The sequence below is a fragment of the Amphiprion ocellaris genome, chromosome 6 (assembly GCF_022539595.1).
Source record: "Amphiprion ocellaris isolate individual 3 ecotype Okinawa chromosome 6, ASM2253959v1, whole genome shotgun sequence".
Lineage (NCBI taxonomy): Eukaryota > Metazoa > Chordata > Actinopteri > Pomacentridae > Amphiprion > Amphiprion ocellaris.
The window spans coordinates 25,949,994-25,976,072 of record NC_072771.1 but is presented as its reverse complement, the minus strand read 5'-3'; the positions used below and the strand labels follow the sequence as shown (position 1 = coordinate 25,976,072).

The window sequence follows — 26,079 nt, the reverse complement described above, 5'->3', positions numbered from 1 at the left end:
ACGCCACAGTATAAGTGATTTCAACAAGTATCAATTGATGATGCTGTTCAGCAGTTAAGGTATGTTTGTGTCACTAACTCACTTTCAGATTTGTGAAACCATCATTCTGTTGGTGAAAATGCAAACAAGGATGATTTTACTGCTTCTTTTTCACATCTGGATCACATTAGACCAGCTCAAGATCTAAAACTACAATCATTAGAGGGGTCAAACCTGGACCAAAGTATGTCAGAGAGACTAAAGATTCAAATTTGTGAAACCTTTATGCTGTTTGTGAAACTGCAAAAACTGAGATTTCATTGCTTTTTATATATCTATATCTATATCTATATATCTATCTATATATATTTTTTTTTTTATCTATATATATTTTATAGATCTGTAGCTCAGCACATATATTAAATGTCATTTAAAATGTTAGTAATAAGTGTTAAAAGTAAGAACAATTCCAGCGTAGAAATGTAAGAAAGCTAAGCAGATGCTAACTTCCGCGTGTTCTTCTTCGTCGTCTTCTAATTAGGCGCGTAAAGGAGCTTTAGCGCCTCCTGCTGTACACACTGACAGAACGACCAATCGGTCAATTAATCATTAAATCATTCAATCAACTAAACGGTAAACTGGTCCCAGCTTCTTTAATCCAACTTTTTTGGGTTTGTTGCTGAGAGAAACTTGAATATCTTCTATCTACCAAAACAATAATTTGGAAGATGTAACTCTGTGCTTAGGGTACTTGCTGCTATTTGCATTTTTAAAAAAATCCTCCATTGTGAGTAAGTATTCAGATAAAATGTGAAAGTATTCATACCACACTGTCAAAATATCATCACAATTGAAAGTCCTGCATTTACAATCTGGCACAGTAGACCAAGTGAATGTGAAAGAGCAGAGAGGTGTAAAATTGAGATAAGATCAACTTTATTGGTCTTTTTTTTGCAGCAGCTAGATCCAAATTAAACATAGCAAGAAACAAGGCAAGAAATGCTGAAGTAGAATACATATTAAAAAATTATGAAAATAAAACAAAATCTGTGAACACCTTTCACATGTATGGCATAATGGATAAAAGTACCCAAATTACAGGACGCGTGCTGTGTTGCATTGCAAAAGTATAAAAAGTAATGGTCCTTCATTATCTTGTTGCACTTGAGGATCTATAAAGACAACATTATGGATGAATTCATTAATTCATTAATAAATGGAAAAATTGAACAATGACCCGCCCCTACAGTGGGGGGATCTGGTGGTTCTGTTATTAGTAGAGGGTATTTTTCTGTCACGTTCTGTGCCTATATGTCCACTTAGATGAGAGAGTTACTGCAAATCAATGCAAAGTTGTTCGGAGTGATCACCTTCATCCTTTGGTGAAAACGTCCTGATGCAATGACAATGGCCCCATCCACAGGGTACGAGGAGTCACTGGATGATAATGTGAATCATATGCTATGATCTTCACATTCACCACATCTCAATCTAGTTGAACACCTAAGAAAGATTTTGCACTGACATGTTAGACAGAACAGTCCATCGCTGTCAACGAAAGACCAAAGGTAATATCTTTCAGAAGAATGTTTTTTCATCCATGCAGTAGGGTTCCAAATATTTGAGGAATCATTGTCAAAGTGCATTGAAGCTGTTTTGGAACTATTAGTGTCGCTGTTTTGACATACTTTTAACAATTTCATACAGTTCATTTTTTTATAGTTTAGTCCTACATTAAAAATCTTACTTAAGTCAAAGTAAACAGCTATCAGCAGCCAAATGTAGTTAAAGTAATAAAGTAAAAGTGGTGGTTTAGTCGTTCTGACTGATACATCATCATATATGACTATGATTATATACATAATTAAATTATGAATTTAGTGAAATAATAAATACAATATTTCCATTTAAAATGTACTGAAGTAGAAGTATAAAATAGCATGAAATAGAACCATTCAAGTAAAGTACAAGTATGTCAAAGCTGTTTTTAAGTACAGTCCTTGAGTGAATGTACTGAGTTACTTTCACCACTCAATGTTTACATACAAACAATTGTCTGTTGTCGTCCCTAGGTGGCAGCTTTGTTTCAGCGTTGGCACTTCAGAGTAATATTGTTTTGATGGGATATTTCTTCCTGACAACATATTTCAGCCTTTTCCCACAGTTTAAAGTTGACTGTTAGTTTTTGTAAGAGAAAGGGGGAATTCTGGTGAACTTTTCAGGAACTGCACACTTTTGAAATCTCAGTTTTGCATAAAATAATATGACATTTTTGTTGCCAGTTCACCAGTTTTTTGTGGGCAGGTTCACTGCTATGAATGAATTTACAGTACAGAAGACTTACAATAGTCAGCATATAGTTTCCCATAATCATTTGCTATTTAGAATAAGGGCCTTTATAGAAATTGGTAGCTATTTTTTTCCCAAAATTACATTATTTACTACTGCCAAAAAAAATTGAAAAACAGAAAGGTTTGTGAGGTTTTAAACTTTGCAACAGTCCCTGAATGAATCATATGCAATGTGCAATTCTATCAGGAAAATTTACCAAATCTAAGCTTAAAAGATCATGTTTCAGTAAAATAATTTTTTCCATCATTTTATTATAAAAAAAGTACAAAAATAAACAATTTCTAACAAATCCTGTAAAAAAAAAATAGAAAATTCTGTGCTCCTTGCTACAATTGAGGAGCTATTAATGCCTTAGGTATGACCAAAAGTCATACTAGAAACATTCATTAATTATTTGGCTGAACTGAGAAAGAATCACGTTCAGTAGCACATACAAAAATAAGAATAATTATGTTGGTTTTTTGTGATATTTTTTCTTGAGGGTAGGGGGTTGGAGGGAGGGGATATAATTTAACTAGATGCATTTAGAATTTCCGACGGAAGGCCCTTGTAATTATTCTCTTGATGCGTCTCCACCAGCTGATATTCTCCTTTCTGGTCTCAGCTGGACAGTCCTCAAATGACACAGCAGTTAGAGAGGGAGTTGATTCAACAATGTCATCCTCTACTTGCATTATTTCAATGACCACTTGCTCAGGTTGGCTGCTGGTCTCGATTTTTTCTCCCCATGACATGTCAGTCGGAGAGGAAGCCAGGCGTTGAGCACTGAGGCCAACGCATGCCTCCAATGATGCAGCAGACGAGAATGAGGATGGGGCTGGATTATGGGCTTTGAAGTCCATGGGTACTACTTCCCATGACATAGCAGACGAGGACTGAACTGGACTTTGGGCATTGGAGCCTACAAGTTCCCTCCATGATGCTACGAAGTCTGCGCGTTTTTCCCATGATGCAGCAGACAAAGACTGAGAAGGACTTTGGTCGTTGAAATCTACGCGTTCCACCCATGACACAGGAGAGAGGGCTGGAGCTGGATGTTGGGCATGGGAATCTGTGCGTTCTTCCCACGACGCAGCAGACATGGAGGGAGATGTGTTTCTTTCATGGTTTTCCGTGTGTGCCAGTATTTCGCCAGCATTTGCAGAGGAGCTCTCAGGGATGCTGGGATCAAAGAATGGATGCTGGAGAACCTCTCGAGCCGTAATCCTCTTGCTTGCATCCATGTTCAGCATGCTTTTGATGAGGCTGACAAGCATCTTCCGATCCTTCTCAAGTTCCACATCTTGTTCCATGTATTGCTCAATTTCATCAAGAGACTTCAGTTTGATATTCCTCGTATCTGATGCATAGAAACCATACTGATAATACATATCTTCCGGAGATTTAAATCTCCAGCGTGGTGTTCTGTTGTTCTGTTTAAAGAAATAGTTTTCAGTGTACAGCCCCTGGTCTAGGACTTCGTCAGGTGGCTGGCCTTGAGTTTCTACCATGAATCTCAAGACATCATACACTGTTTTGCCAGGGTAAAGGTGGCACCCTAAGATCAGCTCTGCCATGATGAGACCCAAACTCCACATATCGAAAGATTCTTTAAACGGTACTCCAAGTAGCATTTCTGGTGCACTGTACCAGACTGTCCCAAAGCATGCACCCTGTTTCACCTCTGACACTGGACACGCCAGGCCAAAGTCAATAAGTTTAACTTGAATTGGATGTTGATGCCGATTCACAACCATAACGTTTACTGGTTTCAGATCTGCATGTACAATCTCAGTCGAGTGGAGGTGTGCCAAGGCTGTGGCTAACTGGTGCAAAATGGGCTTCAGCTCGCCCATGGTAAGACCCCTGGTGTGTTGCTCCTGCAGGTAGTGGTAGAGGCTTTGATCAAGCAGCTCAAACGTCATGCAAATATTTTCCTTGTGAAAGAAAAAGCCATCCCAGCGGACTATATTACAGGTGTCTGGATTGAGACACCGTAGTCGCTTGAGGATGGCAATTTCTTCAACTGCTTGTTGCAGAATGCCTGCCTCGCTCTTGTTGATTTTGATGGCCACCGTCTTGTTGGTGTCTGTGTTGCGGCATTTGGCAACAACTCCAAAGCCACCTTCTCCAATTATATCTTCCACTATGTGACAGTTACCAAGTGTACTTCCTTTGGTAATTCCGAGATTCTTTGCCATGTTGACGGATGCGTTTACAAAGGATGGATTGTTCTGGTGAAAAGTTTCTTCTTTTCTGAAGATTGTCTGCTTCTCAGCGGGTTGATGAGTGCCTTTCAGGAAACTGTTGACTTTGTCTTCGTTAGCTGACTCTGACTACCTGAAAAATCATCCCGTATTTATATACTTTTTGGGACCATTGTGTGGTCATCAGTGAAGTCACAAAAGGATTTGCATCTTGACTGGTTGTTACGTCACGTTCGGCAACGGCCTCTGATGTTGGAGTCATTCTCGCCCACAGGCAGCGCAAGTGTTCTTGAAGTAGATAGAATGTAAAATAATAATAAAATAGTAATTTGTTTCATGACTTAGATGAGCAGCCACTGGTTACTGTTTCGGTCTGTGCGCCGGTTGAAAGTCAAGGAGAAGCAGCGCTGAAACTCTTAGAGTGAATCGTTGTTGAGTTTGTGATGGCGAAACAGCAGAGCAGCATCTGGACACCTGTTACTTTCCACCTGAGTCTTATGAGGCTGCTTTCTGCGCTAATTCGTGATACTGTGTGTTGGTGAGTTAACTCCTAGCAATGAGACAGCTAGCCATTATGCTAAACGGTGGTATTGTTAACCGAGTTGACTTGTGCTAAGGACGTTAGCGAGCTAACCATGCTAGCCGAACGGCTAATCAGCCACCGTGTTAGCTGTCTGACTGTTCAGAGTTGAGAAAAAATACCATACGAGACATACATGTTCCTTTTACTGGAGTATTGGTCAGACTGTTGTATAGTCTGTGTAACATGACTGTACGTGAGCTAATATTGATGCCTTAAATGAGCTGCTGCTTTTTGCAATAGCTCCATGAAACTAATGGATTTGCTTTTCATTTGTCATGGAGGAAACAGTTTTTAATGAATTTTAAATGAAATAGTGGTAAAAGTGTATTACAATCGAACATTCAGCTCATTTCATTTAAGCTTTATTCTGAGGTCAGTAATGTGCATAGGCTCACGTTACGATTAAATGTAATTTAAATGTGACTCAGGCTTTTTTTTTGACATGGAATCCAGATTAGCAGAGATATAAGGAAAAAACACAGGCATTATGTGTAGGCCTTCCAACGACTAAGGAAAGATTTGAGAACTTTTTGTTTAATGGATGGTGAGCCACAGACCATATGGAATTGAACCTCTTAATCTGCACTTCAAGTGTGGTAGGGTCTAACTGTACGGTCACGCACAGTTCTGTAGACAGGATTTATACATGCCTGCTTACAGATCAACCAGCTGGTTTGGACCCGAGAACAGTGACATTAAAAGATGTATTTATGTTATTTTGTTTAATGTAAATGTTGTGGTATATCTGTCATTGTTGCTGTCCACCTTCTTTACTTGTGCAGTTCTTAAAAAAATTCTACTGATTCTGATGTTGTTACTATTGTTATAAAAACTAATTTTTACTAACTTCACACACTGGCTATACTTGGGCTCTTTGTCAATATGAGCATATGCAATTATGTGGCTCAGATGTAATTATTTATGTCTGAGCTAATGATGATTAAAATGTCTTTACAGACTCTGTTAAAGTTGTTAAAATAATTTTGTCATATCACAGTAATGAAAACTTCAAAACGTGTATATCAAACAGTTCAGGTCTAACTTCAGACAAGCTCTGGAACATTTTGATATTTTTGTCAATACTCCTTTTAAACACTAAATTGCACCGTTTCTGTGTCTGTCCCGCTAACCTTTGTAATGTTTGTGTTTTTCGGCTCAGCACAAGCAGCCTGCAGAGGAGCTCTGATACCTGTCTGTCTGCCCTCCTCTTCTCAATCCCGTTTACCCTGACCCCAACCAGTCGAAGTGGATGGTCGCCTTCCCTGTGCTGAAACTTTGGATTTCTTAGGTTTCACTGATGATAATCGATCAATCAATACCAAAAAGAGAGGGCTTCAAATGAAAAGTTTCAGTTTCTTATAAAGTTTTATGTTACAGCCCCTTTCTTTGATCTTAGAAGCTAGGGAAACCACATTTCATGGCTATAAAGTAATTTTAGCTGAAAAGAACAAAACAATGGAGCATAATAAAACCACTGGATACTGAAGTATGTGTATGTCTCCACCCCGAAAATGAACGGAAAATGAATTAATTATACTACAGTTCATGTCGCGAAGTGGGATAAATGCACAGGGTAGTGTATTCACTGAATTTATAAATGCTGCATACCATAGTTATTAGACTACAAACTTGCAGCCTTTGATTTAAAAAATGCATGGTAGATAACAAACTGAGAATATTAAAATGATGTAGCTACATAAGTCATAAACAGAAAATACAAAAGAACAGTGGAAAATACCCAAATGAAATGCATATGACAGGTGTGGTAAGGAATGCTTTCAAGGAATTTCAATACATCTGACACAAACGTTCTCTTGCGTGTTAAATGCATCCAGATGTGTTGAAAAAAGCTCTTGCGAAAGCAAAACAAAACATTTTAATAGTTTTTACCTGCAATTTCTTGAACAATTTACTGCCATTTTACAGATTTTCACTTTTTTTGTTAAATTGTGGAAAGTGTCTTGTAAAAACTTTTTGCTGAATAGAACTTAAACCAATATACACTAAAGACAAAGTAAAATAAAATATAGAATTGCTTTGCTTGCAATGACTTAACGTGGCTTCTGTTTATGGGTTGATAAAGACAAATAAAAACTGAACAGAGAAAGAGAACGTGAGATATTAAGCAACAGGGTAGAGCAACATTTCAAACATGAAAGGAAACCTAACTAATCTTTACCAAGTGCCATTTTTATTAATTGAGTTGCGACACGTGGGTTAACTGTCTGTGTCTTCTTTTGGACCATCTTGCTTGTCTTTTTAGATGCCTTCTTTCCACAGTTGGCCTTTGTTTCCTTCTTGGGTTTAACTCCAATGAAGCACTTAAATGAACCAGCCCAAAATGAGGTAATGTAAAAACTCACATAAAGTAATCTTAAATTACAACAGATTGTAAAGACAGTACCTCTTGAATGTCAGTTTTCAAAAATTCTCGACAATCTATCCCAAAGTTGAGATATTTCAACCAACCAACAACCTGACATTACGATCCCTAGAGCCATGCTGCTAGTGTGACTGCCTTTTTTCTTCAAACATGCAGTTTGTCTTATTAAGCAGAGCATGTCGTAGTGGCAATCACTCACTGTAGACAGTTGCGTAGTTAATACTATTTTGGTTACTGAGTGTTGCCGTACTCAGAGTAAGTCTCACGAGATGTGTATAACGTGATCTTGGTGTGTATTCAATAGTGATGGACTGATCATGTTCTCCCTGTGAGCTCCATGTTAATGTTAATAAACCCGAGGTTAAACATTAATTCGGACTCTCCTGTGAATGAATCTACAGTAATCAATGAATAACAGGGTGCTACATGTGAAAATTAACGATAATCTCATTGCCAGCCCATGCTTTACGGCCCCAAACACTGAAATTCCCCCTCCTTTTGTTGGTTGGTTGGTTTGTTCTGCTGTATGCGCTTTTTTTTTTTTTTTTTAACTACAGTATAAAGTCCTGCACATTTATGGAAACAGCACAACCCTGGCTAGAAGTAGAAAGAGTTCAAAAGTAGCTTTAGTGCAATATGATACAATTATATTAATAAAAATCAGTAAGAAGAAATGTACATTATTGGAGAAAAAATGGCATCGGTATGTACACCCCCCCCCCCCCCCGAACGCCCCTATGTGCTACCCAGATTATTAATTTGTGTATTTATTTTGTTAGTTAACTATTGAGAATTTTACAGCCATTTCAAACTGTGCACATCAACTCTAGAAAGACATTTCACCATGCTGAATGTATCTTCTGAGAACTTGTTGGCAACTTGTTCCTCTGTATACTGTTTTAAGGTCCAGACTCCTTATTTTTAATGAGACATAAAACTGTGATTTTAATGATACGTCTAAATTTTAAGCTTATATTTGGCTAATTTTATGGAACCAAACATCACATATGAGGCATTCAAGACCATCTAAAAGCTGATAATCCGATGATTCTTCCTCAATTCCAAACTTTGTTTTCTGATAAACTTTGATGGTCTTTAAGTGCTTCTGGTGTTGGGGTTCAAGTGCAGCTGAACAATTTTGCCAAGAAAAGTAAGTTGGACTACTTATGTTAATACATTTTACTTGTTGTAGTGAGTTAAATATTATCATACTGTATATATTCAGAGTATTTAGTTACTGCATAGTACAAAATGTCTTTACCAGTATAAGTGACTAACTACAACTATTAATACTAAGAACTAGAGCATCAGGATGAAGTTATTTTATTTAATCCTTTCAGCTTTCCCTTCATATAACATTTAAAAAACATTTTCCACATTTACTAACATCTAATTACACAATAAAACATTAAATCTTCACAATCTTAGCCCCAGTTTTTAATATGAGCATCAGCTAAGCACTGCACTAACTTATTAGCACATCAGCTATTTTATTACTTCATTTGATTCCTAAAACATACCTGTGTAAATGTTACACAAAGAATCAACTTAAGGAAAACTCAAAAACACATAATACTGAATCACATAGCTTTAATATGATATTGGATACAATCATTAATCATAGAATAGTCCATTAGATGTTTTTTAGAAACCATTCAAAAGCTGTAAACAATGTGCAGCTTCTGCACACTAGACACATGGAAAAATGTTACAAATTTTGCACTGGACTGTAAATGAAATATACTGAGAACAATTAAACACCTCAGAAAAACTGTTTTTCATAAATACAACCTCTGACTTGTAGTGGTTTACAACTAACATTTTCTCCTGTTGCACGTTTATCAAATTTCACATCAGTCTACATATAGGCACAATGGTATAAACTATCAGAAAGAAATGTTATTGAATTAGCACATTTAAATATTTAGGTAACGTCCCCAAGTGCTGTGTACCCTGAGTGCTTAACTTTCAATCACATCTGTTACTAGGAATTGGAAAGTATTGAGCAAAGTCATTAAAAATGGTGTGACCTGTGCTACTACATGTAAAAAGTTTCCTTCAGGAGGTTTTCCTTCATTTCGACTGGCTTAGGAATTGCCTACTTCTATGGTTGGAACTTGTGCAAATATGGCATTAGAATATAAATCCTACTTGTTTTGCAGCTTTCATACATTAGTGCTGATGATTACAGAGAATTGAGTACCAGATGAGGGAGTTTCTCCTAATAGCTCTAACAGTCTGTATCTTTTGGACCTGCTTGTTGATCCTTCAGTGCCAGTAGTGACGGCTCTTTTTCATCCTGAGCTGAAGATGAAACCATCTGTGAGAGCTCAGCTTGAGCCGTTATCTCCTTCTGCACCAGAAAAAACTGGGTTGCCGTCTCATCCAGTTGTGAATGAACTGCTTGGACCCATTTTTGTAGCTGCACATTAAGAGCATCCATCCCTTCGTCCAGCTTCTCCTGCCGGTCTTTCAGCTGTTCTAACAGGTGCTGTGTGTCACTGGCAGCCTGCAGTCTCTTGTTCTTTGCGGAGGGAGCACGCTGACCCAGCATGTAGCCTTCAAACTCTTCTGGACTGAGGTTGAGTGCCGGCCCATCCAGCTTTTCAATGAAGGTCTCCGCACAAGACTAAATCATGGGACGAGGACAGAGGCATGAGATATCAGTGGACCTCACATCTTGTTGTGTGTGATAGATGAGCAACTTTGTGATCAACTTACCAAGTTTGTGAAATAGTAGCCGCTCTCTCCTGCCATTAGACTGTGAGGGAGACCAAACCGAATCACATATTGCATATTTGAGTGCAGGCGAGGTGGATTGGCCTTCAACACCACATAAATCAGGCCTGACAGGAAGTCATCAGCATTAGCAGGTTCACTGTTAGACGTGGAGAGAGCTTCGAAGACATGCTGACTGCATTTGGACACACATGCAAGTTTATCTTGAGGCGCTCGTTTAGCATCCATTTCAATTATGGCTGTTGGGAGAAAAATATGGGGCAGGGCAACATTTCAGAAATTTTAATGATGTTTGTAGAATTTATGAAATGTACCTCTATTATTGTATAGTTTAAATCACAAATTTATCACTTTAGGAAATATACTTTACTATAATTTACTTTCTGGTGAGGGGTTAAGACCCATCCTCACTGCACACATCATTCATCACATAAAATTGCACACTGAAAACTACTGCAGTTCTGTCACAATATCAGACTTTTACGACTTGATTGTTGTGGCCAAATTAACTGTCAATAACTATATTGTCACGGTATCGATAGAAAATTTTCGAAAAAAGAATAATGCTAGCAGTCAAATGTATCTTTAACTTTGCTTAATTGTGTGTTTTGTCTCATTTTTGGTAAATTACAAGAAATTAGACTTAAAATAGGAGGAGTCGAGTTGGAGAGAGGGTCTGTAACCACAACTGTACTGTATGTTGTTCCTGTGTTGGAGTGTCAACCAGGCAGTTAACATAGTAACATGATAACAATCTGTCATTTTTAAAATACCACAGTTATTGTCTGGTCAGAATTGTCGAACTTCAGCGACAACTAGCAGAGATAAAATGCTGAATAGCTGATCGACATCATAAACTTGTGTCACATGTGACCTAACATCAACGGTTCTGCGTTATATTTAAATGCACATTATGGCAGACCAAGTACTGAATCCTATACCTCATACTCTATTAAGATGGCAATATGGAACCCAAAAGCTGGTCATTGCTGGAGGCAGTGCTGGATGTAGTTGTAGCTAAATTCTCCATCCTAATCTGTCCTTTACACACAAAACAACACAAATCCAATCAAAGTGCATTTCCCTCGGCATTGTCAGTGTCAACAGTTTAGATTTAGATTATCAGAATTGCCCTGAGAGACATAATCTCGTCCTCTGATCAGGTCATTAGATGAGAAGCTTAAAACCACTTTCATGCCTGCGGATTAAATATAAGGCTTCGGTTATCTTAGATTAGCTTAGCCTAACATCAAGACTTGAAACAGGGGGAAACAGATAGTCTGGCTCTGCACAAAGGTAACAAAATTAGCTCACAAGAATGTCTAACGTCTCTGGTGGCATCAATCATCTCATTCAGCTCTTCACAAGAAAGTATTTATGTGTAATGCGCATTATTACGTAATTCTTTAAGGTGTTCAATCACCTGTTATGGCAGGTAAAAAGGGGTCGCCTGTGACTGAAGTGTTTTTGTCAGGAAAAGGTACGCCCAGCATCTGTGGAGTCACCCAGTTTAAGGAACTGCAGAGTAAAGAATCAGCGTCAAACAGGACTTTGGGTTAAAGGTTTAGATCATGTACAGTATAAGTCACTTGTACATCACAAGCATATAACGGCTACCTACCGTATCCTTTTCTGGAGAATCAGGTCCTTCTGTTCATCATCACAGCTGTCATGGCAGAAAACCCATTTGTGCAACCGTGTCATTATTAACTTCTCTACATGCTCCATTATCTGAGTGACCTGCACCTCAGGGAAACCTGAAAACAAAAGAAACAAAAGTCAATTAACTTCCTCATGTTTTCAGATTGAGCCACCCAACACATACTGAACTGGTTTGTACTCACCACGAAAATATTCAGCAAAAGACTGGTAGAAATCTTGCACAAGGTCTGACTGCTTCTGTACCGGCAGAGCCTGTAAAGATAATGTGAATCTATGATCAAGACAGCTCTGAAATAACAAGAGAAAATTGTGAGAAGTGTAATACTGAAACTTGAAACAGATAATTACATGATAGGCCTCCATTGTGTTGAGGAAAGCTGTACAGCGGGACTGCAAGCGCTGGGAGGAAGGGCTCCGCAGTATCTTTAGGAAACCAGTGAAATCCCCTGGCTCAAGGCTCTGGAAGGCCTTCAACGCATTTGCACGACTTTCAGGAGACTCTAGGGGGACAAAAAACAAAGATTACTGATTAATAACAAGTAAGGTGATACACAGAATGACTGCATTTGTTGAAACACTGCTGGCTCTGTCTGCATTCAATAAAACAGTAAATCATATTGGAGTAAATGACCATAATACACACAGCTATGAAGGATTAATCTCCGCTACTATGGGGGTTTGGACCATAAACGCATAAGTGTGCACCTAAGAACCTTTAGGTAATGAACTAAATCAACTAAACAGTTTTGTTATTACATAATTGTTACTACAGATGATGTACTGATGAGGCATGTAGTGTGAAATGGATGGAAACATTTTTATTACACCTATCCAGAATTGGGGCAACAGGCTAAGCAGGTCTTTCCAGATGCCCCTCTACCCAGGAGTGTTTTCCAGCTCCTCCTGGACATTCCCCAAGGCATTCCCAGGCCAGATGAGATAAGTAATCTCTCCGGTGAGTTCTGGGTCTACCCAGGATTTCCTAGTTTCTAGTTGTTTTTAGTTGTAGGGAGGCGCCCAATTGGTGTCCTAATCAGATGCATGAACCACCTCAGTTGTCCAGCCTCCTCACCCTGCTTTTAAGACTGAGCCAAGTTATGCTGCACAGAAAATAGTTTTTGGCACTTTCTTTCTTTTAGTCTCAATCCACAGTTATCCTTATGAAGCAGGACTGCTAAATTAGTTAAAAATCAGCCATTATGCTTTACAAGACAGTTTTTAGGACAGTCCTGAAAGAACAGTTTAATAGAAACATTGTGCTAAAGACAGACAGACACACCATCTGGAAGGTCAGTAGTTCAAAGTTTTTGCTTTGATCTCAACACATTTTGTAGGATTATAAGACACAGCTAACTGCAGTGTTATGTTTGAAGCATAAATTGGTCTTACAAGCTCTCTTAGGGACTTTTCATGATTTTAAGGCTCCTTTCATTTTTGCCCAACATACTTTTAATCCTTCAGGCAGATTAGCTCGTGAACAACCCGAATCAATCACAGACAGCAGATACTTTTGACTTAATGCAACTGAGAACAAGGAAAGCAAACTCCACAAAACCAGAGCTACCTTGAGGTTTTGGAGGCGATGGGCTGCCCCAGAAGAGTCTCCTCATGGTATTAATTCGACGACCTTTCTCAATGTTTTTCTTCTCCTCAAATTTGGAGAAGGTGGGCGGTGTTCCATCATTGCTCGGTCTACAAGGAATGACAGTGTTAGACACTTAAACCAAGTTGCTTCAAGATGACAGAAGACATATTTCTGAGGATGCATGTGTCAGTATTTAGATAAGTCCATTTATAGATGCCAACACAGTAACTCTTACACATCCAGATGCTAGGGATATCAGATTCATAAAATAAAGCATTTCTATTCAGGTTATCATCAATGCAGCAAGGATTAAGTTACTTTTAAATGTGTGACAGGAGTCCGTTTACACACCGACACCTTTGTGGTGAGGCACTGTAGAGTCATTAAAGTTTACCTTGCGTCTTGTCTTGGGGCTGCAGCTGGACGAGCTCTCTCTCTCCAGCACTTGGAGCAGAAGCCTTGCCATGCAGGGTTTCCATAATACCCACAGGCGTTCTTACAGAGCAGCTCCTCCTTAGATACTCTGATTCCTCTTTGCTTGTCCGTCCACATTGTACAGTTCTCTCTCATATATCCCACCTGTTGAAAATTTAAAAAAAATAAAATAATAATTTTAGTATACTTTGCAGGTCTACTAATTCATTTGAAAGGAAAAACTTTCAAGCTGAAACTCGGCTTGTTTTTTTTTAAATGTACCTTCAGCGGCCTAAATCTCACAAGCACAGTGTTCACAAAAGGCTTGTTGCGCCAAACCAAACAAATACCCGAGGCAGCTGGGATTATTAGTATTCATTATGAGGACACAGGGCTGCAATACCGAACATTAAAGCCCAGAAGCAATAACTATTTGTGCACATGAACTTCAGGCTTTCTAGGTGTGCTGCCATCACAGGGTTGAAAATTACTATTTTGGCAGATTGTGTTTACATGAAAACTATCACTACTATATTCATAAATCATTAACAGCAGAGAGCAAGAATCAAAAACACATGACAAAATATTGCCATTTCAGAAGAGTAAATTATTTTGCATTAATCAGAACTCTGATTATCGTTGACAGAATAGACGTCCGAGTTTTTCAGAAAGCATCATTAGATGACTGTAACCGTTATGCCTACAGCATCAGTCCGCTATGTGGTCCAGTTAAATTGGAGACATATATTCTTGAGGAGACCAGATTGGACAGCACTTCAATAGTCAGTCCTACAGGCAATAAAAGCAGTAGCGTCTTCGTGTTGGCTTGAGAGACAAACATTTGTTCTTCAAATGATAAAATGCAGTTCTGCTTCAATTATGAGGCACAAACCTGACAGTTGAGTCAAAGGTGACTTCTAGATGTCTGTTGAAATGGGTTTAATGCCAGTGATTACAATTTCATGTTACGTTTGCCTCAATGGAGGAACAAGGTTATCTGGGTAGTTCTTTTACTGCTGCTTTTTCAGTGAAAACAAACCACAGATGCAGGCAAAAAATGTAAGAAATCTAACACTTCATATTGTCATCATTGTGCCTAAAAACTGTGAAATAGTAAACTGTTTGTCTCATAACATGCTGGATCAAAACATCTCTTTTTCCAAATTTCCATTCACACAGAAGATCGCCCCAACAAAGGAGTATGCCTGAGGGCTATCGATAACCAGAACAGGGAGGGCAGCCACTGGAGCTCAGGAGAACACCTTTTGTGTTTGGTGTGGGAAGTATGGTGTTGTTTTGAATAAAGCTTCTCAGTCAGTCCTTAGACCTAACTTCACTTTACTTGCCTATATAGTCATACATGATGATTTACTGTGACTGCAACATTACCAGGTACTCTGCCACATTCTAGCATAATCTAAGCAGATATTGAGTCATGTTTGCAGTAGGCCTTACACTGTTATGAGTAACATTTTGACTAACCAGTTTTGCTTGTGGACTTGTCAAATAGCATTTATGATTTATGAAATTTAGGGAAATAAATGTACAAGCAGTTACATGTAAACCAGCTGTGACCTAAGGGCAGAGGACAGTTTGACAGACTCTACTTGTGGTTTAGTTTTAGTTTTCAAATAGCCTCTATACTACAATAGGATAAAAGAAATGCTGAAACTCAAGATTTTCAGGTGCCACCCCTGAGGAAAAAATCTGGATTCGTCACTGTTCATTGACGCAATTGGTAAACTTCTTTTTTAAAATTTACAATAATTAACACAATAGCAAAATACAAACAATGCCATGGTGGTTGAACTGTGTCCAGCCTCCGACTAAATTCATAAAACTCTCAGTTTATGAGTTGAGTGTTAGCTGTTAGCTTGAAAGCTGGAGCTGCTGACTGTCAGCTGATTGGAGATAAGAACCACCGGCTAATGCTAAGGTTAGCTAATGCTCAGCGAATCAGCCGATCACTAAATCAGTCAATAAACTAAGTGTCTCATCACCTTGACACATCCACACTCCTCACCTGTCAGAAGGTGAAATCATATCAAGCTTCAGGTGCTGTCTTCTCGTCACTTTCTGGTGCCTTCGCGGTCTCAGGAACTCCTCATAGTTTGTACATCGACAACCTTCCGGGTCTCGGTTAGTGACATGGAGACACGAAAATATGAAGCAGAGGCGGCGAAACTGTGCGAAAAACTAGATAAAGGATAAGCTAAAGCTTGAAAAGCAGCCAGAAACTCAGCCACTTCCCAACCACAGACGGAAACAGCTCGGAGGAGGAAACCGTAAAGTCAAAAAGTTTTAGCAACTAAAAAACTTTTCAAAGCAAAGCTGTGTCTGAACGCTGTAAGCTGTTTCAAAGCCTCGAAATCATCTCACAAATCATCTTTTCAGTACAGATATGATAGGATTGTCATATCTCCTTCCAAAACCTGTTATTACAGTGAAGATATGAGTCTTGTCACTTTTACTTATTTAGATATTTTATTCAGAAGGTCCAAACCAGAAGTAGTTGTTTAAACTATTAACTTGATTAAGTCAAAAAAATATGCCTGTATCTTTCCTTTCATTCACTTTACATATATCTATATTACATTTGTTGTGTTGTTTGGAAATTGTATAATATTTTTCGAACTTTACTAAATATACACGCGGTTTACTTTATCGTTAGAATCGCCGGGTTTACTGCCATCTGGTGGCTATATTTAGAAACTGCAAGGGTAAAAATAGATAAGTAAAGTTACCCTTAACAGTAAAATAGCACATGAATCGCAATCAAATAATCACTGTCGTTGATTGGTTACATCTGACAACTCCATATGCCTTAGTGGGATTGATAAGGCTTTCGTGTATTTTGTATAAATGTAGCAACATTCCTCCAAATGTCACTTAAACATTTTACATTGCACTAAACTTTTACTGCACTTCTACTAGACTGCATGGCGTTATCTTAGTGCTTAGTGCAATGACAACAAAGATGAATCCAATCTTGTACTTATGAAGCATGTCTTCAATCGATTTTGATCCCAGACTTAGAGATAACAAATAATGCCCTAATCCAATTCTGTATTTTACTGGAAGCCAGTTCAGGGGTCTAAAAATTGCAGTAATGTGTTTTCTCCCCTTAGTGCACCTTCATTTTCTTGCAGCAGCATTTTGAATGAGTTTGACATGTGTGACTCAGAGTTATATGAGGGAGGCCAGTAAAGATTGCATTACAGTAGACGGCAAAAAAGAAGTAAAACAATTAAAGAAAAAATGTGAATGGGGAAAACGAGCAAAACGTAAAAAAAAATAATAAATCAGGCAACTGCTGTCCACATTTTTTTTTTAAAAACGAGTGGGCATGAAACTTTAGATTATATTGTCCTTAAAAATAATTGCCACGTCAAAGGTGTCAGGGCCCTCGGCAGCTGTTGGCATGGTAACCTAGTTGCGCTGTGCTGTCGCTAGGTGGTAACTAGGCAACGAGACGCTTATGTTTTATGGCGTTACAGCTATAGTAGTTCAGACTAAACAGACGGGTTCTTTAAGCATTCAACCTTATAAACTGGAAATAGCGAAACTGTAACAAAGCGGATATCGTGTTGATTTGTTTTGGTTCCTTTAACTTCGCACTGTGTTGTCTTTAACAGCCCAACTTTACTCTTTGGCTAATTTTGCCGAAAGCTAACCAAGCTAGCTTCTCAGCTCTCAACTTGACCGAACAGGAAGAGGAAGCCCTATGAAGGCATTTTAAAAAAGTGGGATTCATCGTCTTATGGTTAGACATCATGTCAGATTCTGAAGCAACATCTGAAAAAGCTGAAAAGCAGCAAGTACAGGACATCAGAGCAGCAGATGAGGATGAGGAGAAGCAGAGGAAGAGGAGTGATGAAGATCATGGTGCAGAGGCCAGGATAACTGGACAGTCTCAATTCTACACTGCATCCAGAGACACACTTCTCCCAATGAAGAAAGCACACACCAGAACATATGCGTTGGTAAGCATGCCTTGTTAAATGTGTGTATTTGAAAAACATATGCTGTTTGTATTACGACCCTCTGCACTTGCAGTCAAAGTTTCAACAGAAGTATACAAGATAAAAGGCACCCTGAGAACTTTAACTGGCTCGTGATAATACTGCAAATTTGTGCTTCATCCAGTCACTAGAATGGGTCTTGGGGATGAATCCTGCTCTTCCCGTCTTCACTCTGCAAGACCACGATCAGCTGGTGGTTCTCTATGCTGCAGCTAATGTTGGGATCATTTACAACCACACCTCCAACTCCCAAGACATACTTCAGGTAAAAATCACTGTTTTCAACCTCTTGAGAAATAGTCTGTGTAGATTCTTTGTCATCCAGGTCATGGTAATCCCGATAGCTTCAGTATATAGCAACTGGACTTCTCTTTTTGTTTTTTGAAAATGAGTAAACAACTGAAGACGCTTCTTGGATAAGCTGTGAAACATTATCAAATCCAGCTGCATTTTATTGGAGTGCTTAAGATTATTCTTGCACAACATAAGACAGTGTCCTTCAAAGTAAGACAGTGCTTTATCTAATTTGAATATCGCTGTAGTTGCATACAGTGAGGTCCAAAAGTCTGAGACGCATGTTTTCAAGTAAATCTGGAAGTAATCAGAAAGTTATGTCATGTGAAGTGAAGAAGCAGTCTTTCAAATATTACACTATTTATGGGTCCACATTCAAGTTTTGGTACATGTTAACTCGTATGTACCAAAAAATCAAATTTGCATGAGCTGAGGCATTCCATTGAAGCATTGTTCGCGTGGTTTTCATATGGATTTGATCTAGTCATCATAGGCTTGTTCAATCAGATCAACTTAATACTTGATAAATATGCTGTGCTTCAAGTTTCCATCTAATCCTTCCTTAGTAAATAGCATTATCATAGTGGGAAACATGCCATCAGAGCTGAGTGAAGGTGTTATTAGTCAAATTGCTATTATGAGCAGAGAGGGGCTTTCTCATTACCAGATACTGAATTGACTGAAGGCTTCTAAGGAGGCAGTGCATGACACTTTAAAATACTTTGTGGACATTGGATCGGTTGTATCAAAGCACAATCAGACAGACCAAAATCGATGACACCTGAATGTGTGGTCAAGAGAAATTTATCCGGCTTTGTTCATTCTTGATTTTAGAATTTTCTATATAAAGAACACAAGACTCCAATCAGTAAAACCACTGTCAAAGATGGTTGTCTACTTGTGCTTTCAGAGAATGAGTAGCATCTCCAAACAAGTCCATGCATGTGGGCTAAGACAAACCACTTAATGCTGGATTATGGGGAAAAAGTAATATTTACAGAGGAATCCAAGTCTGAGATTAGTGGCAGTAACAGAAGGGTGTATGTAAGGAGATGAACAAAAGACAAAAGAATGATACTGCAGTGTAGTAAACCTACAGTAAACCATGATGGCAGAAATATTCAGGACAGATTTGTACCAAATCAGCTCCACCCTGATCAAGAAGAAGCAGCACTCTATTCTGTAGTGACATGCTGCAGCCTCTGGTTTGCATCTTTGTGAAAAAGGATTAATTTTGCTGCAGGATAATGACCCCAAACACACCTCAAGCTTTGTAAGACCAAAGAGCATCAATGAGTGCTGACTTTCATGGGCTTTCCTCTACAGTCACTTGACTTTGACCCAAGTGAACAATTATGGACATTTGGAGATGCAGAAACATTCCTATCATCACACTGAGCTCTTTGGGTCAATGTCAGATTATTCTGGGTCATCACGTTTGAACAAAATTGTGGAGACCATGCAGTTCGAGTGCTGCTGTCATTAAAGAAAATAGTGGCCCATCAAATACAAATTTGGAAAGTCATGTACATTTACCAGAGATATGATCATTTGTAATAAAGTATTAAATCTGAAGCAAATGCTGAAGTGAAGGATCTTCACTTTTGGTCTTTGACTTTTGGAGCTCGCAGTATATCTCTTGATAAAGGTGTCCAGGTAGCAGGTGTGATTTTAAATAGCCTACTGTATATACTCATCTATAGGGTCACTCCAACCCCATCTCTTGTATGTGTGTGAGTGAAGACAGACGCTGGGTTGCCACAGCAGACCGGGGGTCGAAAAGCGTGGTGATTATATGGGACTCCTACTCTGGGTATCTATATTCTACACATATTTTGGTATTTTTATGAATGAACCTTTGCTCTTTATGGTAACCATTTGTATAATCGATATCTTAGCATTCCTGTGCATAAACTATTGGATTGCCAGTCTGATGAGGGTGTCATTGCGATGGCATTTTCAAGAGACATGAAACATCTGGTAACTGTTGGGGCGGAAGAAGCTCAAGTAAGTAGGACAGAATGGTGGGAATAGAGAGTAAAAAACTCATCATTGTTTGACATTGACATTGTAGTGTCTAATATTCATCCATATACTTAGGACCTTGGTCTTACTCATTCTTTCTACATATAGTCTTACAAGTTTACAAAACAGCTTAGATCATTTTCATACTGAAATAAATTCACATATATTATCAGCCTAATAACCATACAAGGATTTTTTCAGTGTGTGTGTATTTGGGATTGGACCAATGAAACACAAAAGCCTCTGTGGTTTACTGAACTCAATCCTGAACATGGTTTTCAAGTAAGTAAAGTTTTTCTTGTAACATTTGAATGTCACACAGCTTTATACATGTGGCAGAGACAAGCTCAGATGTTCAAATACTGAATTGTTTTTCAGAATTTCATCATCTTTAATCCAAACAATAACACTCAGCTGGTCAGCAGCAGTGAAAGTCATGTGTTATTCTACAGTAAGGTAAGTTAGCTGTTCTTTTTTGTTTGTTTGTTTGTTTTACTGAAAATCATAATACAGCTGTTGTGTATATGTTTCTGACATTGATTGTTCAACATTGATTGTTCTTTTTCCAGACCCTTAGAGGTCTGCGGTACTTTGCCCTGAAGCTCAAGCCGGTAAACTTTATTTTTATTTTTATTTTTTCTGTTAAAAAATTTTGCCACCCTTGTATATATTGTAAATAAAGCTGCTGTAACAATGTAAATTTCCCCTGGAGTGGGGAGAAATAAAGAACTTTATCTTATCTTATCTTATCTTAAAGGTTATCATCCAAATTTTGTATCTGATGTTGTCAGATATATTTCCTGAGTGATTTGATAAATATTTTGTAATATTTTATCTGCAGTTCAGTGATGATGCCACCCGTGCAATCAGTGCGACTAAATTTACTCAGCCTGTTCCTGGTCCTTCTGGAACTGTCACTATATCTGATGCATCGCTCGGTCAGTCTGTGTTTCACTGGAGGAAGCCTCGGGTCCTGACAGCCATTGCAGGCAGCATCATGGTGTGGGATGTGATGGAAGAGCTAGTTATAAACCAGTGCCTTTCCAGAAACAGAATCAAGCTCATCCACCTCCAGCAATACCCCATCACTGTTCTCACCACAACTGACAGGTAGCCAGAGTGAGAAATATTTGTTGTTGTTGCCTTTTCACTGTGATGTGTATTTACTGGTCTCTAATCTCTATTTGTTTGTGTGTCCTTGTGTGTCACAGCTGTATTGTAACTGCTGATACTCAAGGCCAGATCTTTTTCTATGATGAGGAATTCAAGCTTCTTGTATTATACAGTAAATTCAACCTGGACACTATTGTCGCCATTTCCTTTTCCAAAGAGTGTACAGAGGGATATCTTGAGGACTGCACTCTGGAGGCCAAACCATTAATAATCAGGTATAAGAAATACAATCTATTATATCTTAAGTTTGAACTATTTTGTGCTACAGAATGAGAAGCCAAGAACACAGCAGAACCCCTTTCAGCCTTTAAGAAAAGACTTAAAAACTCATCTCTTCACTGAATGTCTTTGCACTTATCAGACTGCAAAAATGATAATGATTAAAATTTAAAAATCCTGTTTTCTCCTAAACAGGTGCCTACACTTATCCAAGTTGTTTTCTCCTCACTAGATCCTTGCTTGTGTGGCATCTACTCCCAGATGTACATCACTCTGGATCAAAGCGTCTGCTGTATGAAATCATAGAATTGTAGCTGTTTCATCCAGCTGTTCTCTTCTTTACTGCAGGAACTTTGTTGTGTCCACAGTCAGTTGCACAGTGATGCATGTGAACAAACAAAGCCGCATCCCTCAAATCCTGCTGCATGACAACTCGGAGCCTCTACATACGGTGGCATGCCACCCTAGTCACCCAGCTGTGGTCATGGGCACTCAAGGAGGCACTTTAAAAGTGTGGGACTATAACAGCAAAGTGTTCACTAGCAACAGAGTCTTTGAGACAGAGACACAGATTCAGTGTGTCGCTTTTGACCCTAAAGGTGAGTGAGCCTGTTTGCTGTTCCATGTAACCAGTGTTTCCCAGCAGCTGGATGGAGTTTGTTGTTCTGTTTTGACATTTAAGATCTGCACTTTTGTCTCCAAACAGGATTATACTTGGCAGTTGGCTTGGGCAGTGGAGCAGTACACATACTGAATCCCAGCACTTTAAAAAGTGACCCCGAAGAATGTTTCCGTTACACTGACGACAGCATCAATCTCATTACCTTCTCCTTAGACTCAAAGTATCTCGCCACTGCGGTGAGCTTTGTATTAGCTGTAAGATACAGTATATGTATTTAGTTGTGAAAGTGGTTTCAGACTGAGATTTGTGATATAAAGTTGGCCTATTTTGTCTGTAATTATAGATTGCAAACCCATACTTCATATGAGTTTTTATAACTTCCAATATGACATGAACATTTTATCTCCTTCTTCACGGTTAGGATGCTGGAAAAGCAGTGACAGTGTTCCGTCTGCAGACTAATGAAGCCTCTACACCTCGCTGGATGTATTTGGGCAGATATCGTTCTCACTACAAGCCCATCAAAGACCTTCTTTTTGGGGTTCACCTGGACAGCACGCAACCCAGGCTCCTCTCTCTGGGAATGGACCGCCGACTGGTTAGTCCACTTTGTGAAACTTGTCTAGTTTGTAGTTTTGTGATACTGTTTCTGTGAGATTTTTCAGTGCACAGACATGTCTCTTCACGTGTGGGACTGAACAATAGGTGGAGTATGACCTGGAAAACAGCACCGTAAACCAGCTCATCATCTTGAGCTCGGAGTGCATTGAGCAAAGTGCTGTGCCGATGTGCATGACTTGGTATCCTCCCCTCACGACCGAGCAGTTTCTTCTCACTGCCTCAGACCAATACAAGATGAAGCTTTTCAACAGTACAACCAAGATGTGCAGGTCTGTGAAATACTGTAACAAGATTTGATCTTATGTCACTGACTGCTGCCACTGCAAAAAGTTCTTACGTGTGTATTACATGTTCTAAAAAAAAAAACAAAAACAGAAGGACTCTCCTCGGCCCAACATACGGTTCTCCCATTAAGCAAATAATGGTTCTTCCCAAATCTAAAGAAGCTGAGGCAAAGTCATATTACCTGGCATTCATCACAGAGGACAAGGTCAGTAATGCAACTTATCGATAGTATTTTATTAAGAAATGTTATTTATAAAATCAAAATGAAGCTCTGTGTTATTACAGATAAATAGTTTTCATTTTACTGCATTTTATTGCTACAGACAAGTTATGTCCAGCCCTGCAAAACACTGTGTGCAAAGCTTTTTGAGATTTGTAGTTTGATTTATCAGACTGATGATTGTTGTCAGTGTTCAGTTGAGAGAAAATTAAGCAGAAGTTAATATGCATTTTGTAAACAAAAGGTAGTGTTTCACATTGCTGCTAGTACCACTAAGAGTGTCTTCTATTTCCTGTAGGTGGGTCTCCAAATTTTACCTCTGGATGGGAACCCCTACAAGTCGAATGCTTTGCTCTGCCATCCGACAGGGGCGTCTGCTTTTGCCTGCTCCTACGACGGCCAATTTCTTTTTACTGCAGGAGGATCTGACTGCACTGTGCTCTCGTGGGAAATAAACCTAAAGTAAAGTTCAGTGGTAGCAACTTGAGAAACTGAGGAAAAGCATGAACAGTGTAATCAAGGTGATTGTCCCTCTCTTGTTGTGAATGCAGTGTGATGGAGGCAGCAGCTGCCTTGGGTGGAAAGGACCTTGCACCCTTTTACACTCTTTTGGAGGGAGGGAAAGATGGCAAGTTCTACAGGGTGAGTAAAAGGTTTTCTTGCTTCCTAAGATTGCTGAGTGTTAAGTGAACAACTCTGTTTATATCATAAGCTAAAAAAGAACCATTCCTTGATCTATAATGTCACAAAGGGTATTGTGTTTTTTTTTTCCTTTTGATTTACTAAGCTTCATGGCATTCATTTCTTAGTTTCACAGAAATAGTTGTCCTGTGTTTTATATGTTATTATTTGAGCATGCTGCTCAGAAACAAGTGTGTTGGTAGAACATTTTGATCTCTTCACAGTGACACTTTGTGTTTGTGGTAACAATGTAATGTCACTGAGGTGATCTGATTGTTCCAGCACTTTGTCGAATATCCTTTCACATCTTTTTGTTTTGATAGTGAAGATTACGCATTCGTTTCAACATTTTCATTTGAATTAATTTTATTTCCATTTTCTTGGATTATTATTCGATAACTTTTTGCTGGATTTCTAATCATTACCAGTGTGGCTGTATGACCTTAACTGTTCTAGAAATATGAACCAGTATAGACAACTGGAAATTAGCAACTGTATACTTTTGAGAAGAAATGTACAATCAGGCATGCAGACTTCTTTCATAAAAGTTGCATTCCTGCTCAAGCTATGAGTTGTTGTTTTTTTTTTAACAGTCATTTATGATGCTATTTTAACCATGGATTCTTAGGTTTCTGAAATTTTCTAACTATAGGAGATGGAGGACTTTTTCTACTACTGCCAAGTCCGTCATCAAGGCCTTGATTCAATGGATAAAAGACAGGTGTCTACCAGAATTCCCTTGCCAGAGGTTCCCTCTCTGATGAGAGCGTTGGCCTACTTCCCTACTGAACGAGAGGTACAGTCAATCCAACAAAAGCAGTTCATCCCTAGTAAGAACAGAACTGTAATAACAGTTCACTTTATTATTTTCACCAGATAGAAGACATGCAAAATGAGGTCAAGTTCAGCAAGTATGCCGAAACAGGAAAATATGTAACCGACATCGACCTGGAGGAGTTTATCAAGCTGTATGTCAACCACCGGCCAGCATGCAGCACTTCGAGCAATGAGCTTGTTCAAGCTTTTCGCATCGTTGGTAACTGTGACAGTACGGGGCAGCCTGTTCTACAGAGACATGAGCTATTAGAACTGCTACAGCTTCGAGGTACGCTACAGGCAACAAAGGATTAGTCTGCCTGTTTTCAGCTGTTTTACTATCACTTTATTGAAACGGTCTTTATCTTCTGTTCCATGTTTCATTGTCGGCATCCAATGTATGCATGATTTTGATATTACTGACAGGAGAACACATGACTGAGGAAGAGGTGGCAGAGTGTTTTGCTACAGTTTTAGGCCTCAATGAAGAGAAGGAAGAAGAAGGAGCAGAATGTTCTGAGCAGGACACATCTGACAGTATGTGCAACAAAAACATTCACAACCCACAATGTATGCACTGAAATCACATAATCGCTGAAGAACAATAATCACTTTTTGATGTGTATGTGTGTCCAGGTGGAGAATATTTACTGGAGGGTGAAATTCCAAATGAGATCTCTGTGGAGACATTTACAAGTTACATCCTGGGCTTCCTGTCCTCAGCGGAGCAGAGTGGCAGTTCTCCCACTCCAAAGTGACGAAAGCAACAACCTGTCTGCTGGAAGAAGCTGTGTCGATGGCAAGATTTTAAGTCTTGGCGACTCTTTTTAGGGTTTCTTTCTACAGCATACATAAAACATGGTGTATAAATATTAATATGATTTTTCTATATATAAACCACAAACCTGGTTGGAATCAAATAAACTTTGGTGTATGTGATGGCAACTATGTGGGTGACAACTACCTAAAAAGACTGAAAAATTCAACTTGTAAATTAAAAAAATATGACAACTTTTATACCCCTGGGGTCCGCCTGGACCACAGATGAGTAGCATCCATAAGAATAGACTCTGCTTTTCTTTTAACTTGTGTATAAAAAAATGTCTTCAAGACTGTTAAAACACAGCCCAGCTACTTTAGAGGCAATTTTTTACTATTTGCATGCAGCATTATTATTATTTATTTTGTATATTATTATTTATTTATGTTTTCAGGGGA

The 26,079-nt window shown here is 38.8% G+C and overlaps 2 protein-coding genes across 2 annotated transcripts; one reads left to right on the top strand and one right to left on the bottom strand.

The window, feature by feature from the left end:
• Positions 1 to 9,056: 9,056 nt before the first annotated feature.
• LOC111576629 (rab5 GDP/GTP exchange factor-like) lies at positions 9,057 to 16,166 on the bottom strand. Its single transcript, XM_023282383.3, has 9 exons — positions 15,907 to 16,166; positions 13,864 to 14,048; positions 13,449 to 13,576; positions 12,233 to 12,384; positions 12,067 to 12,136; positions 11,844 to 11,979; positions 11,646 to 11,740; positions 10,205 to 10,461; positions 9,057 to 10,112 (listed from the first exon to the last, which is right to left on the bottom strand). The coding sequence occupies exons 2-9, from the start codon at positions 14,037 to 14,039 to the stop codon at positions 9,714 to 9,716; spliced, it is 1,413 nt and encodes a 470-aa protein (XP_023138151.1). The 5' UTR covers positions 14,040 to 14,048; positions 15,907 to 16,166; the 3' UTR covers positions 9,057 to 9,713.
• Positions 16,167 to 17,335: 1,169 nt separating this feature from the next.
• Positions 17,336 to 25,806, top strand: cfap251 (cilia and flagella associated protein 251). The gene is made up of 20 exons (XM_023282382.3): positions 17,336 to 17,866; positions 18,030 to 18,170; positions 19,903 to 20,012; positions 20,098 to 20,206; positions 20,426 to 20,506; positions 20,603 to 20,680; positions 20,794 to 20,835; positions 21,066 to 21,334; positions 21,436 to 21,612; positions 21,965 to 22,215; positions 22,323 to 22,474; positions 22,660 to 22,836; positions 22,944 to 23,128; positions 23,235 to 23,349; positions 23,663 to 23,826; positions 23,916 to 24,006; positions 24,698 to 24,841; positions 24,922 to 25,150; positions 25,288 to 25,398; positions 25,498 to 25,806. Exons 1-20 carry the CDS (start codon positions 17,657 to 17,659, stop codon positions 25,617 to 25,619), a joined length of 2,958 nt encoding a protein of 985 aa, XP_023138150.2. The 5' UTR covers positions 17,336 to 17,656; the 3' UTR covers positions 25,620 to 25,806.
• The last annotated feature ends 273 nt before the right edge of the window (positions 25,807 to 26,079 follow it).

Bases quoted from the DNA above. Each gene is read 5' to 3' on its own strand.
- LOC111576629 (XM_023282383.3), bottom strand. From the start codon at position 14,039: ATGAGAGAGAACTGTACAATGTGGACGGACAAGCAAAGAGGAATCAGA. The intron at 11,980-12,066 runs GTGAGTACAAAC...TTTTGTTTTCAG, and splicing joins TTTTGCTGAATATTTTCGTG to GTTTCCCTGAGGTGCAGGTC. The intron at 10,462-11,645 runs GTGATTGAACAC...TTCTCCCAACAG, and splicing joins CTTTTTACCTGCCATAACAG to CCATAATTGAAATGGATGCT.
- cfap251 (XM_023282382.3), top strand. From the start codon at position 17,657: ATGTCAGATTCTGAAGCAACATCTGAAAAAGCTGAAAAGCAGCAAGTA. The intron at 23,129-23,234 runs GTCTGTGAAATA...AAACAAAAACAG, and splicing joins AGTACAACCAAGATGTGCAG to AAGGACTCTCCTCGGCCCAA. The intron at 23,827-23,915 runs GTAAAGTTCAGT...TTGTGAATGCAG, and splicing joins TCGTGGGAAATAAACCTAAA to TGTGATGGAGGCAGCAGCTG.